Source organism: Phascolarctos cinereus, unplaced genomic scaffold (assembly GCF_003287225.1).
Source record: "Phascolarctos cinereus isolate Bilbo 61053 unplaced genomic scaffold, phaCin_HiC Scaffold_726;HRSCAF=1367, whole genome shotgun sequence".
Taxonomy (NCBI): Eukaryota; Metazoa; Chordata; class Mammalia; order Diprotodontia; family Phascolarctidae; genus Phascolarctos; species Phascolarctos cinereus.
The window spans coordinates 111,981,922-111,999,496 of NW_027556098.1; the positions used below are offsets into that span (position 1 = coordinate 111,981,922).

Here is a 17,575-nt window from a genome sequence, read left to right on the forward strand (position 1 = left end):
GCACAAGAAGGAGACGGTCATTCCCATCTCCTATGGACACCCTGTTTTCTTTGCAGGCTAATGAATCTTTCATGGGTCACCTTAGTTCCTTTCCTGAGGTTCTGCAGGCCCCAATTCTACTTTTTCATAGTGTGAATTTTGTGAGGTAAGATTGGTTGATCCAGAGTAGAATTTTATTTGGCCTTGCTTAGGAAATGAAAAAAAAAAACAATGAAATAATTGTTTTAATTTCTTTATTTGGCATTTATATGTCCAAAGGAAAGAAGAAAAATGAACCTATCAAGAATTACAAAAAGGGTTAAAATAAATGCAATATAAAAGCCTACTACTGACTACCGAGACCTTTCACTGACACATTCTCACATGCATGAGAAACACAAGAAGGCTTACACTGTTGTTTTTTTTTATATAAGTTTTTTTAATATGTAAAAAGTAAGCATATAGGAGAAAATGTCCCTGCAGTCCTTTCTCCAAGATAGTTGCTTGGAACTTGGTGGATGGTGGAAGTGAGGCTAATTAGTGAGTAGAAGGAAGACCCATCTGCTCTTGGAGAGTGGTCAGGCAGGGGATAGTATTAACATTTCCATGGACACTTGTTTTTAGCACATGCATTTTAACACATAGACAGAGGCTTATAAGACCATAGTGGGGCTGGGGAAAGAAGAGACTCATAAAGCTTGCTATATTGCCCCTTTCCCAAAGGGACAGAAGTGTACCTTTATGAAATCTTGCTTCATTTATTCTGTGCAGTTCTCTGTAGGACCCCTAAGCTTGAGCCACAGAGTCCTTTCCATGAGTTTTTGGGCTGCTCATTAGCAGTACTTTGATAGAACTGATCAGAGCTGTCCTCAGTTTACAGACCAGGGCAGACTGATTTTACATTTCATCTTTTCCAAGTTGTCCCTGTGCTCTGAGAGGCAGCATCGAGGATAGAGTAGTGGAATTGGAGTCAGACCTGGGTTTAAATCTTGCCTCAGACATTTGATAGCTGTGTGACCCTGGCCAAGTCATTAACATTTTTTGGGTGTCAATTTCCTCATCTGTAAAATGAGGGGATTGAATTCTGCCTCTGAAGTCCCTTCCAGCTCTAACTCTATGATCTGATGTGGCAATGGTAATTTTGAACTCTACCACTAATTAAATGTGATGGTGGAATTGGCTGATGGGACATTGCACTGGTAATTTGCTTCCTGCCTCACTGCCAGTCTCTGGCCTTCCCTCTCTCCTCAAGGATTCTAGGATGGGAAAAGGAACCCATTTTCTGCAAGTGAAAACCTGTAGTTTGATTAAGGCTGGCTGCAAGGTTTTGTAAGGCACTTAAACAAGGAGATGCTTAAACTTCAGGAACAGACAAGGGAGTTAACAATGTTTTAGGCTAAAGATAGGTGAAAGATGAGAATTCTAAGCAAAATGGATCCTTCTAAGTTGGAGTGTTTGAAATTGCATGCTTTTTCAGTGAAGGGGAGAAAGAAAATCTATTTAGGGAGAATTCCAATTTAAACACAAAAGCCTCTCATCATTGTTCATCCATTACAACTCAAGTCATTTAATTCTGAAGAAAAGATGGATCCTTGTCTGCCTTCTACACATAGGATTTCGTGGTTTTTTCTATTAGTCAATCAACAAACATTTACTGTGTGAGAATTATACTAGATGGTAACCTATGCCCCTTTCTTAGAAATGAATTTATTGGTCTGAAATAGATACAGTGCCAAGCATGTGAAAAGGGAAGTCAGAGCTGAAGTACTCAGAAACAGGAAGTAGCTTCTTTCAAATACTCGTATTTCCTAAACTAGATAGTGCCAGAGTCATCTCTTACTTTTTTCCCTATTGAAATTAGAAGCCAGGTTTTAATTCCATTCTCTAATGGTTCTGTAATCTCCTCTAAGTGGGTATTCCCTCCAGTGAAGCAGATTTCAGTCCATCCATGCCCACCCATTCTGGGTGATTTTCCTTCACGCAGAGTGCCTGGCATAGAGCAGGTGTTTAAAAAACACTTGTTGACTGACATCCTACCATAAATTGTTATTGAACATATTTTATTTCTATTTTGAAGAATAACAAGTCTAACATGAAATGGAAAAAAAATCACCCTCAAAACAAATCAGATATAACTCCCCCCTCTATTGCCTGCTGCCTCCGTTGCTTTTTGGCATAATCTACCATCAGCATTAAATTTATTCCTTTGCTGCCAATCTTGGTGGATCACGACAGAGCTTCATCTCATGGAAGATTAAAATCACATGAACTTGAGTCATTGACTCACAGAATCTCAGAGCTTGAAGAAACCTGCAAGGGTCAAGGGTAGACAACAAGCCTTCTTGCACTCATGGAAACCTGGCTCCCTCTGTAAGCCATTGCATTCCTGGCCACTGTCTCTCTGGTAAAAGGTGCTCCTTCTTGCATTCCCCAGTCCTGACACTCTGAGGCAGACAAAGGTGTAGAAACCCTCTATGACCCTCAACACTATGTCCAGACCCTTCCTTTGCTTCATTGAGCAACCTGTCCTTCTTGAAGGTTTACCCCATCCATTTATATCACTTGCTAGCCATTCTTATTGCTATAACCTACCAGCCCCCAGATATCTAAAGAGGAGCTGTACTGTTTACTTTTTTTTTTAACCTCCAACCATTTGGAATATCTGAATTCTCATACAAATATCTTTATTTGGAGCCCTCAAAATCATCTCCATAGAATCAGTCAAAACCTGGTCTTCCAAACACAGACAGTTTCCTATGACAATGTTTCTTCTTCCATTGGCTTCTCTTTGAGGCAACCTCTGTTCCCACTCACAGACACTGATGTCCTTGGAAGTGATGGAAGAAAACCCTGACCATCCAGTGTGCAATGTAGCATGCGGTCTGGGCTGCAGGCATAGTGAGGCCATGCATAGAATGAGACATTAAATAATAATAAATTCCTCCCTCCCCTCTAAAGTCTAGAAAGTACTGAAAAATATAAAAACTCAATTCCTAATCCAGAAAATAAAATATTCATGAACAACAGGCAATGGTAATAACAATAAATGAAAAAAAAAGTCAACTTGTCAAAAGTGTTTCAAGAGAAGATAGCACCTTTGTGAAAAGTAAAAAACAAAACAAAACAAAACAAAATAAAACAAATGAAAGAGTGTGCCCAATGGGGGTAGGGAGTGGCAGACAAGAGCTGGATCACAGAGATCTGGGATTCCCAGAGCTCTCTGCCCAAGCCTCATGAGGAGTAGGTGGTTTGGAGGATGTATGGTCACTAACAGGTTGCCGGAGTCACCAGTAGAGGTATAAGTTCAGGTCATGCTGACAGACAACTGGCCAATGGAAAGCTGCCATGAGTTAGCCTTTCCATTTATCTTTTGAGAGTGTACTCCTGGACAGAGTGGGAGAGGGACAAGCTGAGAGGTTTTGGGTTCTCAGTAGCCAAGCTACAGCATGGGTCCCCTGCCCCTTCTCTAAAGCAGGGGTGTACTCCCTCTTCTACAATCTCCTTTCCCCCCAATCCAGAATGGCCACCAGCTACCCTCCCTCCTATGAACAGATTTCCCTGGCATTCTATCATTGCATTTCCCCTAGCTCATCTGAGCACAGGACTGGGACGTGGTTCTGATCCAAGTGGGCTCCTCCTATAACTGGGAAGTAGCCTCCTTGGTGAGCCCCCCAAACACCAGTTCCAGTTTCCCTTAAAGCTTTCTTAGAAATGAAGGTTATGGCCCCACCCCCTCTCTAGTCCCACATCTTCCTTTATTATAAAAACAAATAAGTGAAAAAAATTCATTATACAATGCAAATATTGGCGATTTGGAAACTGTAGCAGACACTTGTGTATATGGAATTCAGCGCTGAAGTAAACGGGCATGGGCTGAGCCTGCCGGGAGGCAGAAGCTCTGGGTTCCTTCTTCAAGGGCTGGAAGCTTGTTAGATCTCTTTGGTGCTTGGCTTCTTGTTCTTTTCTGCTGTCTCCTTTGAAAAGGAAGGGGGAAAAAAGGAGCAGCTTTAGAGAATGTTGTCTAGTGGTTTCCATCATAATCATCTTTTTTTTCCTTAAAGCCACAATGGACACATTTTTAAAACAGCATCGCTTAAGTGCATAAAGCTGACACATGAGAAGGCTGCCATTGCTGCTGAAAGACATGAGGCTCCCTTTCCTCATCAATAGTTCATAAGATCATCAGATGTCAAACTGGAAGAAACCTCTCTTCACCTCCTCCTCCTTCTCCTGTTCTGCCTGTGATTTGGAGTTGGCTGTCTGCCAAGGAGAAGCCTCCTCCTTCCTCCGATACTACTCAGTGGTAGCCTAGTACAGTGGAGAATGGGGAAGCTAGGTACTTCAGTGATAGAGTGCTGGGTCTGGAGTCAGAAAGACTCATCCTCATGAGCTCAAATCCAGTCTCAGACACTTACTAGCTATGTGACCCTGGGCAAGCCATTTAACCCTGTTTGCCTCAGTTTCCTCACCTATAAAATGAGCTGGAGAAGGAAATAGCAAAGCACTCCAATATCTTTGCCAAGAAAACCCCAAATGGAGTCAGACACAATGGAAATGGAAGAACAATAACAAAATAGTGGACAGTATAGCAGATTTGGTATTAAAGTACATGGATTGGAATCCAGACTCTGCCCTTACCACCTGGGTGACCTTGGGCAAATTACTTAATCTCTCTTCCCCAAAATGTCCTCATCCATAAAATGACTAGGTTGGACTAAAGTGCCTTCCCACTCTATATCTATGATCCTGTGATTATTCAGTCTTTCCATAGGGTTGTTCCTTCTTTCACGGCCTCTCTAACACATGGGATCAGGAAAAAGAAGCAGACATACTCTTTACTCACTACTTCCCAACCCATCTTTGCTGCTATCACTAAGCAATCTCTGCTTCTTTGAGGTACACTCCATCCTTCTCTAATTGTTTGCCCTAGATTCTTCCTGTTATAATCTACTAGCCTTCTGATCACAGCACTACTTATTCTGCAGCCCACTATTCTGAATTAACACCATTTTCTGCCATGCTGTATCCTGCCGTCAAGGATAAACATAAATTATGTGATGCAGATCCATTGAAAAGTCAGTTATGACAGAATCTGAATCTAATGGTTTTTAACATGGTAGCATCAGTTGAGTTCCACATGTCCTTGAATTGACCCTGTTAATGTCTTTAACAGAACAGGTCATTTGGGCATTCCAGGGCAGCAGAGTAAGAGGTGTAAATTAAATTGTTGGTCTTAGGACTAGCTTGGACAAAGTGAAAGGTTCTTGCTCACCTGATGCTTCTGTAGTTCTTGGACATATCTGGCCAACTCCTCTTCAGTCAGATCTTCATTAGGCTGTTGCCCTTTCTGATTCTTTCCTGAAAGAAAAAGTCAGGTTCAGGAGAATAGTAGAAGCAGTAAATTAGTTTGGGAATTATATTAAGACTTACCTGACTGAGATCTCACAGGGATCATTAGCTCCTACATGGATCTATCTCTACAAGTACATGGTATGGCTTCCCTCCCTCCCTCCCTCCCTCCCTCCCTCCCTCTCTCTCTCTCTCTCTCTCTCTCTCTCTCTCTCTCTCTCTCTCTCTCTCTGTCTCTCTGCCCCTTTGGGGTAGCAAATAACTGGAAGCAAAATAGGTTCCCATTGATTGGGGAATGATTAAACAAGTGTTGGGTCACAAATGTAATATTATTGAAGAAATGATAAATACGATGAATAGAGAAGCAAGAAAAGATCCATATGGAAGGATGGGACAGAAACAGGAAAATGTACACAGCAACTACACCAGTGTAAAAGGATATAAGAGCAACAACAAAACTGAAAATGAATGCTATAAATTCTAATGTCCAATCGTGGCCCCAAAGAAGAGATATGAAATGGAATCTCTTCCCTGCCCCCCCCTACTTTTTTTGCAGAGGTTGGAGACTATGGGTATGGAAAACTTCAGATTTCAGATTTTTTTGATGTATTTATTTTGATGTATTGGTAAGTTTTTATTGGTAAGCTGAATTTTTTTCATTGTTTTTATTCTTTGTTAAGGGATGTCTCTATGGAAGGAAGAGAGTAGGGAAAGGCAGACACTGGGAAGCATAAGTGATTAAAAACAAAAGATACTAATAAAAATTTATTTCAAGAAACAAGTACATGATGTGGAAGAAGAGGTTACTTAGCTATAACTCCACTTCTTTGAATTTGAAGATGTCTGGTGTCACATTCTACCCATTGCCTTCAAAGTGTGAAGCAACATAGTGTGAACAAACAATATATTAATAGGAGGCAATTTGGAATAATAGGTTAGTAGATGTGGCCAGCTTTCTGATGATGAGTCTCTTCCAACTTAGCTAGACCAGTCCTTATAGGGCAGACACAGAGTCCATAGCTGGGCTCATGTGTGAAGCCTTTCCAGTGTTTTAGGATCCTCCAGAGCTTGTGTTCTACTACTATAGTATTCTATAACCCAAGGTCATCTCCACATCATGAAGCATCCAAATAGTATTCAGGTCACTATTCTTTGTCTGGTAACTATGATGGAAAATCAGGCTTTGTGTCTAGGGAAGAACTATTTTCTCCACTCATTCCTGCCATTTGGCTCTCATTTGGCTTATGTTATGAGGCATATTATTACAATGATTGGTATTATTTCCATGAAACAATTAAGTTTTCACCTTCGGCCCACTTATGGGTTCTGGTATGCTGATCACCATTACATGGATGCCTTATGTATGTCTGCTCAGACCTTTTTCCCGAGTCTTTGATACTACTGGGGCTCTAGTTTGTGTTCCTGGTCCCTGTCTTGGCTGATCTTCCTAGATTGCATTCCATGGTTGCCTGGATTTACAGCACTTGACTATTTCCCCAAGTATTAGCTGACCTCTTTGGATTTGACCTCTAGTCTGCCTGGCTTATGGTACCTGGTCCTTTCTTGGCCACGCCCATCCTGTTGTCACCTAGGTACCAGTGCAACCCGAGTATCTGTGTGGCCTTGATTCACTTCTCTTGACCTCTAAATTCTGAAGTATCCTGGGTTCCTGCTGTCAACCATTTTAAAAATTCATTGTTCTCATTTGGTCTTCAGTTCTATATATATTCATAAGATTATCCATTTAGAGCTAGAAGAGATCTTAAAGGCCAGAATCCAACTCCTTCCCCTCTTCCCATTTTGCAGATGGGGAAAACTGAGACATTAGATGTTAAGTAACTTGTCCAGGACCACATACCTAATACGTATTTGAGGCGCTCTTAGAGCCCAGGTCCTCCTGATTACAAATATCCTATTGACTATACCTTAATACTCAAACTTTCTGGTCTCAGGACCCTTTTACACTCTTCAAAACCACAGACGACAATCCCCCTCTCTGATCACCCCTCCCCCACAAAGAACTTTTATGCAAGTTATAGCTTTCAATATTCACTATCTTAGAAATTAAAATGTCTTAGTATTATTATGAAAAGTTTTGACTTCCAACTCCCCATGAAAAGGCCTCAAGGACCTCCAGACCATACTTTGAGAATCTCTGAACCATACTATACTGCTGCTAAATTCCACGAGCTCAGATCACTTACTTTTCATGCCATCAACCTTAATCTTTGTCTGGTACTTCCATTCTTGACTAATGGCCCTATCTTACTAGTCTACCATTCCCCATTCTCTTCTGGAATTTTGACTAGATGACCTCTATAATTTCCTTTAAACTCTAACCTTTTATATTTATGCCTTCCTGCTAGTCACATATTTCTGTCTCACAGGGTTTGCCAGTGCCTGTTGGTACCCAAAGGACCTGGCCTTTAGCTTCCAAGCACCTGAGTATTTTTTACCTGCAGCACATCCTCCTAATCCCATCGCCAAAGGTGCTGTCAACTCCTTGTGCCTTTTCCCCAAATGCCTCTAAGACCCTCATGTGTTTTCTGAACTAAGTATTTCTGGGATGTGACCATCAGTGTTCTTCCAAAGCAAGGGCAGATACAAGTATGTCATTCTGACATGTGATCCAGTTCCTCATGTTCTTAAAATTATCTCTACTGATTGAGGGCTGTCTGCTTATTGTATGAAGGAACCTTCCTTCTTTCTCGAACCTGGGGCCAAACTTACCCTCACAGGTCATGGCGGTGCAGACCCAGTTCCCACAGGCACAGACACAGCGGTTACATTCCACCTGGGTCTCGGCTCCATCCTCATAGTTTTCATCTTCCAGGGCGCATTCTATTGGGGCCAAAAAAAAAATGGAGGCATGGTTTTAGCACACAGTTTGGAGCTTAGACTTTTCACTAGGATATTCTATCTTTCCCTTTTTGTGAATCAGGAGGACATGTCTTACTGTGTCTTTATATCTCCTCCAAGGTTCTACATGAAGTAAGCACTTAATTCAATTTAAAAAGTACTATTTATTACTATTCCTAATATGTGCAAGGACTACAGATCTATAGTTGGAAGGGACTTCAGAAGCCATCCAGCCTAATAGCTTTATTTTATAGTTGAGGAAACCAAAGCCTTATAGAGGCTAAGGGACCTACTCAAGGTCACCCAGTTAGAAGCATCAGAAGTGGGATTTGAACCCAGGTCTTTTGACCCTAAAGTCATTAATCTTTCCCACTATATTAGGTGGTAGAGACAGATAAAAATGAAATAATGCCTGGCCACAAGCAGTTTACATTCTATTAGAATTTAATGAATAAATTAAGGAATATTTGTTGACAGAATAGTAACAAAAAGGAAGTAAGCCCCTGGAGGTCAGGTCTTTACATCTTAAGAACCCATCAAAGCAGTAGTACCTGCCACATAGTAGGACGTTCAACAAATACTTATTGCACTACTTAACTGTATTGGAAGATCCCAACATCCCTCAGTCCTATGACCATGAAAGTCTCCCTGTTTGATTAGGTAAGGTAAAGAAAGCTTACTCTTCTCAGGAGGGTGGAAGGAAGGGTTGAGGCACTTGAGGAATTCATGAAAACTGAGTTTCCAGTCAGCATTCTCATCAGAGAGCTCAATGAGAGCATCAATGCAGAGTCCCCTGAAACAAAAGACACAGGGGAGGACAGGGTCAGCAGTGAGACCTCAGCTATCTTCCCCAAAGCCACTAGCCTCAACACAGGAAAATAGTCAGCAGGAATTAGGTTCCTCCATTTCTACCGTGTAATCAGTGTCTGAGAAGCACTTTGAAGTTATACCTGGAAAGTATTAATCATCTTTACCATTTCAGGTTACTTTACCTCTCTAAGCCTCAGTTTTTGTATCTGCAAAATGGGTTGGATTACATGATCTCTAAGATCCCTTCCAGCTCTAAATCTCATGACAATATAAATTACTAATCCAGGAATCAGCCTATTAACAACTTGGACGTTAGATCCCTTAGGCTGTCCAAATGTTCTTGCTATACCAAGTCATGTTCTCCTGAATGACTTTTCCATTTTGGCCAATAGTACTCTTGTCCTTGCAAACCTTACTCTAGCAGTATCCTCCCCCACCATATCTACTTTAAGTTAACCAAACCAGAAATGCCAGTTGTAGAAACTAAAATCTAAAGGTGAACTCTGAAAGTAATAATCAAAGCATGAAAGGAACATGAAATAATAGTAGAGTTAGAGTCAGAAGGGACCTCAGAGACCATTGAATTCAATCTTCTCACTTTACAGATGAGGAAATTGAGGCACAAAAGTTAAATGACTTGCCCACAGTCACACAGCTAGTAAAGGTCTGAAGTGGGATTGGAATCTTGGTCTTCCCACCTCCAGGTCCAGTATATCGTTCTGTCTACCAAGGGCCTGCATCTATGGTAACCATACAGGAGTTGGGGTTACATAGGCCCTGCTGCTTTAAAGAGTGGAAAGAAATCATGCTGTGCATTTCAATAATGTGACAGGAGAAGGAGAGGAAGGCCCACTCCAGCAGAGTGAGTGGAACCCCTGTGGTACATTTGTGGGAGGCCATGGACAAGAGCCATGCAAGGAGACGTAGGAAAACGTGGGTGTGATCTATATTGCTGGAAGGCACATCCATATTGATCCCTTTGATTACAGCTCTGCAAGAGCTGATCCAGCCCATCCTCTTCATTTTACAGATGAGAAAACTGAGACCTGGAGAGATGAAGTTACTTGTTCATGGCCACATGGGTAATAAATGTCAGAGCCAGGATTTCGATGTCACTGACTCAAAGTAGCAATTCTTTCCCTTACATCAGAAGTGTCAAACTCTTGACCAGAAAAACTCCTGAGTGCATGAAGGAACCAGATTAAGATATGACTGGGAAATGTTTGACAAAATAAATAACAATATAATACAACATAGATAATGTTACTTTGTGGTTTTCTAAGTCAATATGCAGCCTGTAGGGATCTGTTTCTATTTGAGTTTGACATAACTGGACTATGCCATGATGCCTCTCTTCTGAATGGACAGAGCACACTTGCTGTTCAGTTATTTCAGTCATGTCCAACTCTTCATGACCCCATTTGGGGTTCTCTTGGCAAAGATACTGGAGTGGTTTGTCATTTCCTTCTCCAGTTCATTTTACAGATGAGGAAACTGAGGCAAACAGGGTTAAGTGACTTGCCCAGGGCCACACAGCTAGTAAGTGTCTGAGGCCAGATTTGAACTCAGAAAGATGAGTCTTCCTTATTCCAGGCCCTGCACTCTAGGCACTAACGTGCTATATAAATGTTGATTATTATTACTACTCCACTACTCTTTCAATAACTGAAAACTTGACCTGATTTAATTGATACGTAGTAGAAAGAACACTTGGATTTGGGAGGAGGAAGAGCCAGTTGAAATATCAGTTTTTTTCCTTGCTGGCCATATAACACTGAGTAAGTCATAATGTCTCTGAGTCTGCTTCCTCAAGTAAAATGGGAATCCAGATAATTATGCTACCTACCTCAGGAAACTGCTCTGTAAACTGTTAACGTGAAGCACGAAAAAACCACAACAGTAAGAAGCTAGAGAAAAATAAATAAAACTGCTAGCGTGCCTTCACCTCCCTCTAGAAACAGTTCTTTTGCCCAGAGGAGGGGATCAGACTCCCTTTCTCCTGCCCAGCCTTCCCAGCATGAGCTACCCCAAATCCCCCGCACCTGAGCAGCTTGTTGGTCTCTTGGTTGACGTAAGTGGTGATGTTGATAGCAGTTTCATTCTGTTCCACAAATTTCAAGAACTCATTGGAGTCCAGTCGGGAATCTCCATCATCATAGCTCTTAAAAAAAGGATGAAAGGCACACGTAAGCAAAGGCTAGACAATGACGATTTCATCTTTCCTCCTATTGTCTGACTAAACAAATTTATCTTTTCAAAAAGCATTTTATTTGCTATTTATTTATTTTTAACATTCTTTTCTTTTTAAATTTTGAGTTCTAAATTCTCTATCTCCCTCCTTCCCCTCTCACACTAGTTGAGAAGGCAAGCAATGTATCAATTATACATGTAAAATCATGCAAAAAATATTTCCATATTAGCCATATTTTTTTTTAAAAAGCAAGAGCAATAAAGTGAGAAAATCATACTTCCATTTGCACTCAGAGTTAATCAGTTCTTACTCTGGAGGTGGATGGAATTATTTCATCATGAGACTTTTGGAACTGCCTTGGATCATCGTTCTGATCGTAGCAGCAAAGTCTTTCACAGTTGATCATGATTACAACATTGCTGGTACTGTGGACAGTGATCTCCCAGTTCTTCTCACTTAACTTAGCATCAGCTCACATAGGTCTTGCCATGTTTCTCTGAAATTGCCCCCTCATCATTTCTTATAGCACAATAGTATTACATTACAATGATATGCCATAACTTGTTCAGCCATTCCTCAATTGATGAGCATCCCCTCAATTTCCAATTCTTTGACACCACAAAAAAGCCACTATAAATGTTTTTATACATGTAGGTAATTTTACTTTTGCTTTGATCTCTTTTGGTTACAGACCTAGTAGTGGTATTACTGAATCAAAGGGCATGCAAAATTTTATAGACCTTTGGGCATGGTTCCAAATTGTTCTCCAGAATGCTTGGACTAGTTCACTACTACACAAGCATTTCGTTAATGTACCTATTTTTCCCTCTTCCCCTTCAGCGTTTGTCATTTCTGATAGGTGTCAGGTGGTACCTCAGAGTTATTTTAATTTGCATTTCTCTAATCAATAATGATTTAGAATACTTTTATGTGACTAAAGATAGCTTTGATTTCTTCTGAAAACTGCTGTTCATGTTCTTTGATCATTTATCAATTGGGAAATGGCTCTTATTTTTAAAAATCTGACTCAATTCTATACTCAGTATATACCCTTTATCAGAGAAATTGCTTCATTGTCAATGGTACCTTTTAGCAAAATACAGTTTCCCTGGTTATTTCTTTTAATTAGGTCTAAACATATTCATCTTTTCACCCCTACTAGACACTCAGAGGATGATAGCTATAATACTACAAATCCATGAGGCATTCAGAGCCCTCTGGGCTCCTCTATCTACCCACAGAAGATGACATAGAGTGCTATTGAGAAGAAGGCCTGCTCAGACACTACTGAAGTACCTTTGAATCCAAGAAGGGGCTGAGTAGGTAGGGTAGATGTCATGGAAGGGCTAAAAGGGGCCTTAGAGATCATCTAATCCATTCTGTACAGAAGAGGACACTGAAGCCCTGGGCAGCGAAGGTTACATGGCTATTAGGTAGTAGAACCATGAATGGAGAAGGCAGAAACTGCTGTCCTGATCTGGACTGCTCATAGATCCTGAAGCACCTTTTAATTCAAGAAAGGGTTGGCCAGTGGATAGACAGCTGGGCTTGAATTCAGGAAGACCTAAATGAAAATTCTGCCTCAGATACTTCCTATGTGACCATATGCAAGCCTCAGTTTGTTGATTTGTAAAATGATGGGGTGGGGCTTGCTAGCCTCTACGTTCCCTTCCAGCTCTGACTTTATGATGCTATGACCTCAGTCTCCTGACAATACCCAGCTGGTTCTCTGGCCTCTACAGTGGTGCCTTACATGGATGACTAAGCCTCTTTTTTCCTCTCCTTTTTCCCTTTAATTCTTCTTGATGCTTTTTGTTTTGATATCACCTTCATTTTAAAATATATCCTTTCCCCTTCCCTCCCCAGTCACCTGTGTAAGAATAAACAGGAAAGATGAAAAAAAAATCTGCAGCAAAACCAACAGATCAATCTTATCTGAGAGTATATTGAGTCGCTATTAAAAATGTTTTATTGCTATTCTTAAAAAAAACCAAAACTTTGTTACTTCCTAGTTACTGTCCTCCCCTTCTTTCCTTCCCTCACCCCAAAACCCTTTCTCAAAACAAATACAGCTAAACAAATCTGTATAGTATACTGGCCATGTCTGACAACATGTGCTCCATTCTGTACCTATGGCCCATCACCTCTCTGCTGACTGGAGAAAGGCACGCCTCACCAACTCTGCCCACTGAAGCTACAATTGAAACCAAGCTTCTTCACCCTTGACCTGATGTCTGGGCTCGTGACTGACCCAGCTGTTCCACCACACTCTTTGCCTCGCAGTCAATATTTAACTCTTCATGAACCAGTCCCTTACATCTCAAGACAAGAGTAATACTCAGCATGACTTGCTGTTTCAGGACAAACAGCTCTAGCTTAGTCATCTCCTCCTCCTTGGCCTTGGGGAGATGGTTTCTGGATAGCAAGCTGAATAGGGAAAAGCTACAAATTAATGGCCTGCAGGCTCCAAGCAGCACAGAGTTCATCAGGACTGGCTTGTAAACTATGAGCCATCCTGGAGATACCATCACAAATCCCTGGATGACCCATTTGCAATTCCAGCCCCAGTAAAATCTCTCCAAGTGGATGAGCAAAGGAGTAGACACTGGTGCTGTTACTTTCCTGTAAGACACTGAACTGAAACCTTGACCATCTGTGAACATTAAAGAGGCCACGACACCATCTGGAAGAAGTGGGTGATGAAGTTCACTGCCCTGAACAAACTGCCCATTAGATGACTGGATCACTAGATCATAGATATGGAACTGGAAAGGAATCTTAGTTCCTTTTTTGTACAGGAGGAAACTAAGAGAAGCTCAGAAAGATTAAGGGACTTGCCCAAGGTCACACAGGCAGTAAGTAGCTGAGCTAGGAATTTAATTCCTGCCCTGTGGCTCCAAGTTCATTGCTTTTTCTACCATACCACACTGTGTCACAAAATATTTCTCTTGCTATAAAGTATACATAAATATATAAAATATACAATAATATATTATATATCATACATGTATCACATAGAGTATATAATATATAAAGCATAAGTACATAAATTATATACATATTATATGTAATATAGTATGCATATGTTATGTATACCATATTATACATGTTATACATAATACATATAAATCATAAATATATATACATATAAACAAAGCAGGAAGAAAGACAGGAAGGAAGGAAGAAGGAGAAAGAAAAAGAAAGAAAGAAGGAAAGAAAGAAAGAAAGTATACAAAGCTTCTTGCCTTCAATTGTCATACTTCTATGACGGATACTTTCAAATTTTATGAACCAATTTTTATGGTACCTCTTACATGATGCCAAGGAAAAAAATGAAAGTGAAAGTCTAAAACAGAACTAATTTTTCCCCTTAAAAGTTCCTCCCACCCCTAATGTTCCTTGTCATTGTAGAGGGTAACACCACTATCCCTGTCCTTGTGGCTCACAACCTAGGAGTCATCCTGGACTCCTCACTATCTCTCACCCTCCCATATCCAATCTGTTGCCAAAGCCTGTCGATTTCAACTTTGCAACATCTCCTTAATACTCTTCCTTCTCTTCTCTGGAACTACCACCACTCTAGTACAGGCCCTCATCACTTAACAGCCCTATTTTCCTCATTTCTCCAAAGGTGATAATAATACTGGTACTATCTCACAGGGTTGTTCTGAGAATTAAACTAGGTAATAATTATAGCTCACATGTTTGGATGAAAGTACTTTGTAAATTATAAAGGCATTGTTAACTAGTGTAAAGGATCATTATTTTTGGAGGGGTATCATAATGTAGAAAGAGTGTTGGACTTGGAATTCAAAATATCCTTGTTTGAGTCTTGGCTCTAACCCTTATTAGCTATGTGATTGCGGGAAAGTCATTTAAATTTTCTGGCTCCCAAATTGCTCATCTGTAAAAATGTACTAATGACACTCATACTGCCTATCTCACAGGGCTGTTGTGAGAAAAGCCCTTTGTAAATTACAGAGCATGATATGATGATGCGCCTTAGAGCTGGAAGAATAGGAAACAGTATGGTGTAATAGAAAGAGTTCTGAACTTTGAATCATAAAGCCTGAATTTGAATCATGGCCTTACTACATCCTACCACTGGGACCTTGAACAGGTCATTTAATTTCTCTGAGCCTCAGTGTCCTCACCTGTAAAACCAAGAGGTTGGACTAGATGACCTCTTAGATACCTTCCAGCTCAACATTTATAATATTATAGATGTGATTTCTCATAGTGCAGGACTTTCTTGAGCTATGAATGAAGTGCCTAGTGGGTGTGGACTATAACACTAGGCACTCCCTAGGAATATAGTATTGGATGGCAAAGAGTATTGATTTATAGGAGAGCGTAAGTTGGAGAGTTGCATTTTTCCTCATCTGTAAAATGAGCTTGGAGAAGGAATTGACAAACCACTCTGGTATCGCTGCCAAGAAAACCCTAAATATGATCATGAAGAGTTGGACATGACTGAGACAATTCACCAACAAAATTATAGTCGGATTCCCTAGGATGACCAAGACTTGTTCCCATAAGTGTAAGTTCAATAGAATATAAGCTCTTTGAAGGAAAAGGACTGTTTCCTTAATAGCACAGTGACTGCCCTATAATAGGCATTTACATGCTTGCTGATTGATTGATTGATTGATGAAATCTAAACAGACTTCTAGAGTCCCTGAGCCTGACTCCACCTGGGCTCTGATCTGCTCTCTGGAGTTAATTGAGTCCTTAGGGAAGTGTATACAGGACGAGTGGATACAGAACACAGAGAAGTAGCTTGGAAGGCCTGGAAGGTCTGGTAGGCCTGACTCTCCATTAAAAAACCTCTAAATTTGTACTTGGCACTCACTTAATGCTCAGAGACTTCCCTTACATCCCAATCCAAGTCCAAGGACGCTTCTTTGCATGTTTCTATTTTCTGATCTGTAAACTAGGGAGAAGGAATATTTTCCAGCTAGTCTTACAGGGTTATAGTGAGAAAAGATGTTCATCCAAAGACCCATTTTGGTTGTTCTTGTTAAACCTCTTGAGAACATTCAGAAGAGAACGGGAGTGCTCACCAGGTTAAGGACCACTCCAGGGTACTAGCTGGGGCCAGAGGGTAATGTAACACTAAGAAAACAGAGATAAGAAACAATCCAGGTACTCACCATTCAGGTTGTCTATTATCATAACTAATTAGATAGAGGTCATTTGTTTATAAAGATCTGTATGACTTTGTGATCTACCTTCTTAGTTCTATCTGGATTTGGCTTGAGCAGTGGATGCTAAAACCCCAGTGACTGAAGAAAAAAAATGCAGTCACTGATATTCCTTTCCCTTGTTGTGAGTGGACTGACTGAAAGGTAAGCTAGGAGATGAGACATCTATCTTTGTTTTACAGGTTCAGACTGTCACTTCGAGCCACTTGAATCCATCACCAACTAATAGCTGCTTATGACCAGTGGATGAGAGCCCCCAATCTTAAACCAGCATTGGTCTCAATGATACTAATCTCTTAACTGTGTCAGCTGAGAATAGAAAATGAAGCCCTCCAATCCACTCTAGGTGGGGTTGTCAGAGCTTTTGGCTCTGGGGCAAGAAGAGAAACTCTATGATGGAAGTGAGAGAAGACCTTTCTAACAAAGATTTTTCTCCAGGGAACTTGCACATTTTTAGATGACAGCCTGTTTCAGTATAGGTTTGTAGGTGAGGGGTGGTTGGAGGTGTGTGGATGTGGGAGGGTGGTACAGATACCCAGTAATCAAATCTAATTGCAGGTGTCTATAATACCCGAGGCTTCATGTCACCAAAGGCCCATTATTAACACTACAAAGCCACAAACCCCTCCCTGTGGAGAGATCTGAGTCTCAGGGCTGCCTGGTGCTATAATTACCATAGCAATGCTTGTGTTCCTAACCAACTCCTGTCAAGGGCAATTTATCTTGTTATCAAGTGTCTTGTCCCTTTCTCCCCTTACCTTCTATTTCTGGCCCTATTCTTTGATGTGCTTTCCCCACTGAGAATACTTCCACCTGAAGGGCTGTCTGTGTGCCGAGCGGGTATGTTTTCCTAGAGATAGAATTGAGAAAGGACTGGCCCGACCTTCACGGCCCACATGTGGTCCCTAGAAATTTGAATCTTTAAGACAGTTAAATAAAGTTGAACTTTGAGTCTTTGAGCAAAATGAAGTGAGGCCTTTGTTTCAATATATTTTGGCAATCTGCTTTCTTCTAAAGATGCCACTCATGTGGCTACTCTACTGGGTCTGGCCGCCCTGTAACAACCTGAGTCACCTAGCCCTATCTGGCCACACCCAGGGAAATCAGTGTCTGGATCCTCCAGTGACAGAAAGAAGGGAAAGGAACAAGCATTTATTAAAGAAGAAAATGAAAGACTTCCTGT

General features: G+C 40.9%; 1 protein-coding gene across 1 annotated transcript in view; it reads right to left on the reverse strand.

Annotated features, from left to right (window-relative positions):
• Positions 1–216: 216 nt before the first annotated feature.
• FSTL1 (follistatin like 1) overlaps positions 217–17,575 on the reverse strand; it is a 100,950-nt gene continuing 83,591 nt past the window's right edge. The window contains exons 7-11 of the mRNA XM_020985888.2: positions 11,040–11,158; positions 8,868–8,980; positions 8,059–8,169; positions 5,252–5,337; positions 217–3,953 (exon numbers count right to left, since the gene is read on the reverse strand). Coding sequence (XP_020841547.1) covers positions 3,909–3,953; positions 5,252–5,337; positions 8,059–8,169; positions 8,868–8,980; positions 11,040–11,158 — 474 coding nt within the window. The 3' untranslated portion in view covers positions 217–3,908. The remainder of the gene's footprint in view (positions 3,954–5,251; positions 5,338–8,058; positions 8,170–8,867; positions 8,981–11,039; positions 11,159–17,575) is intronic.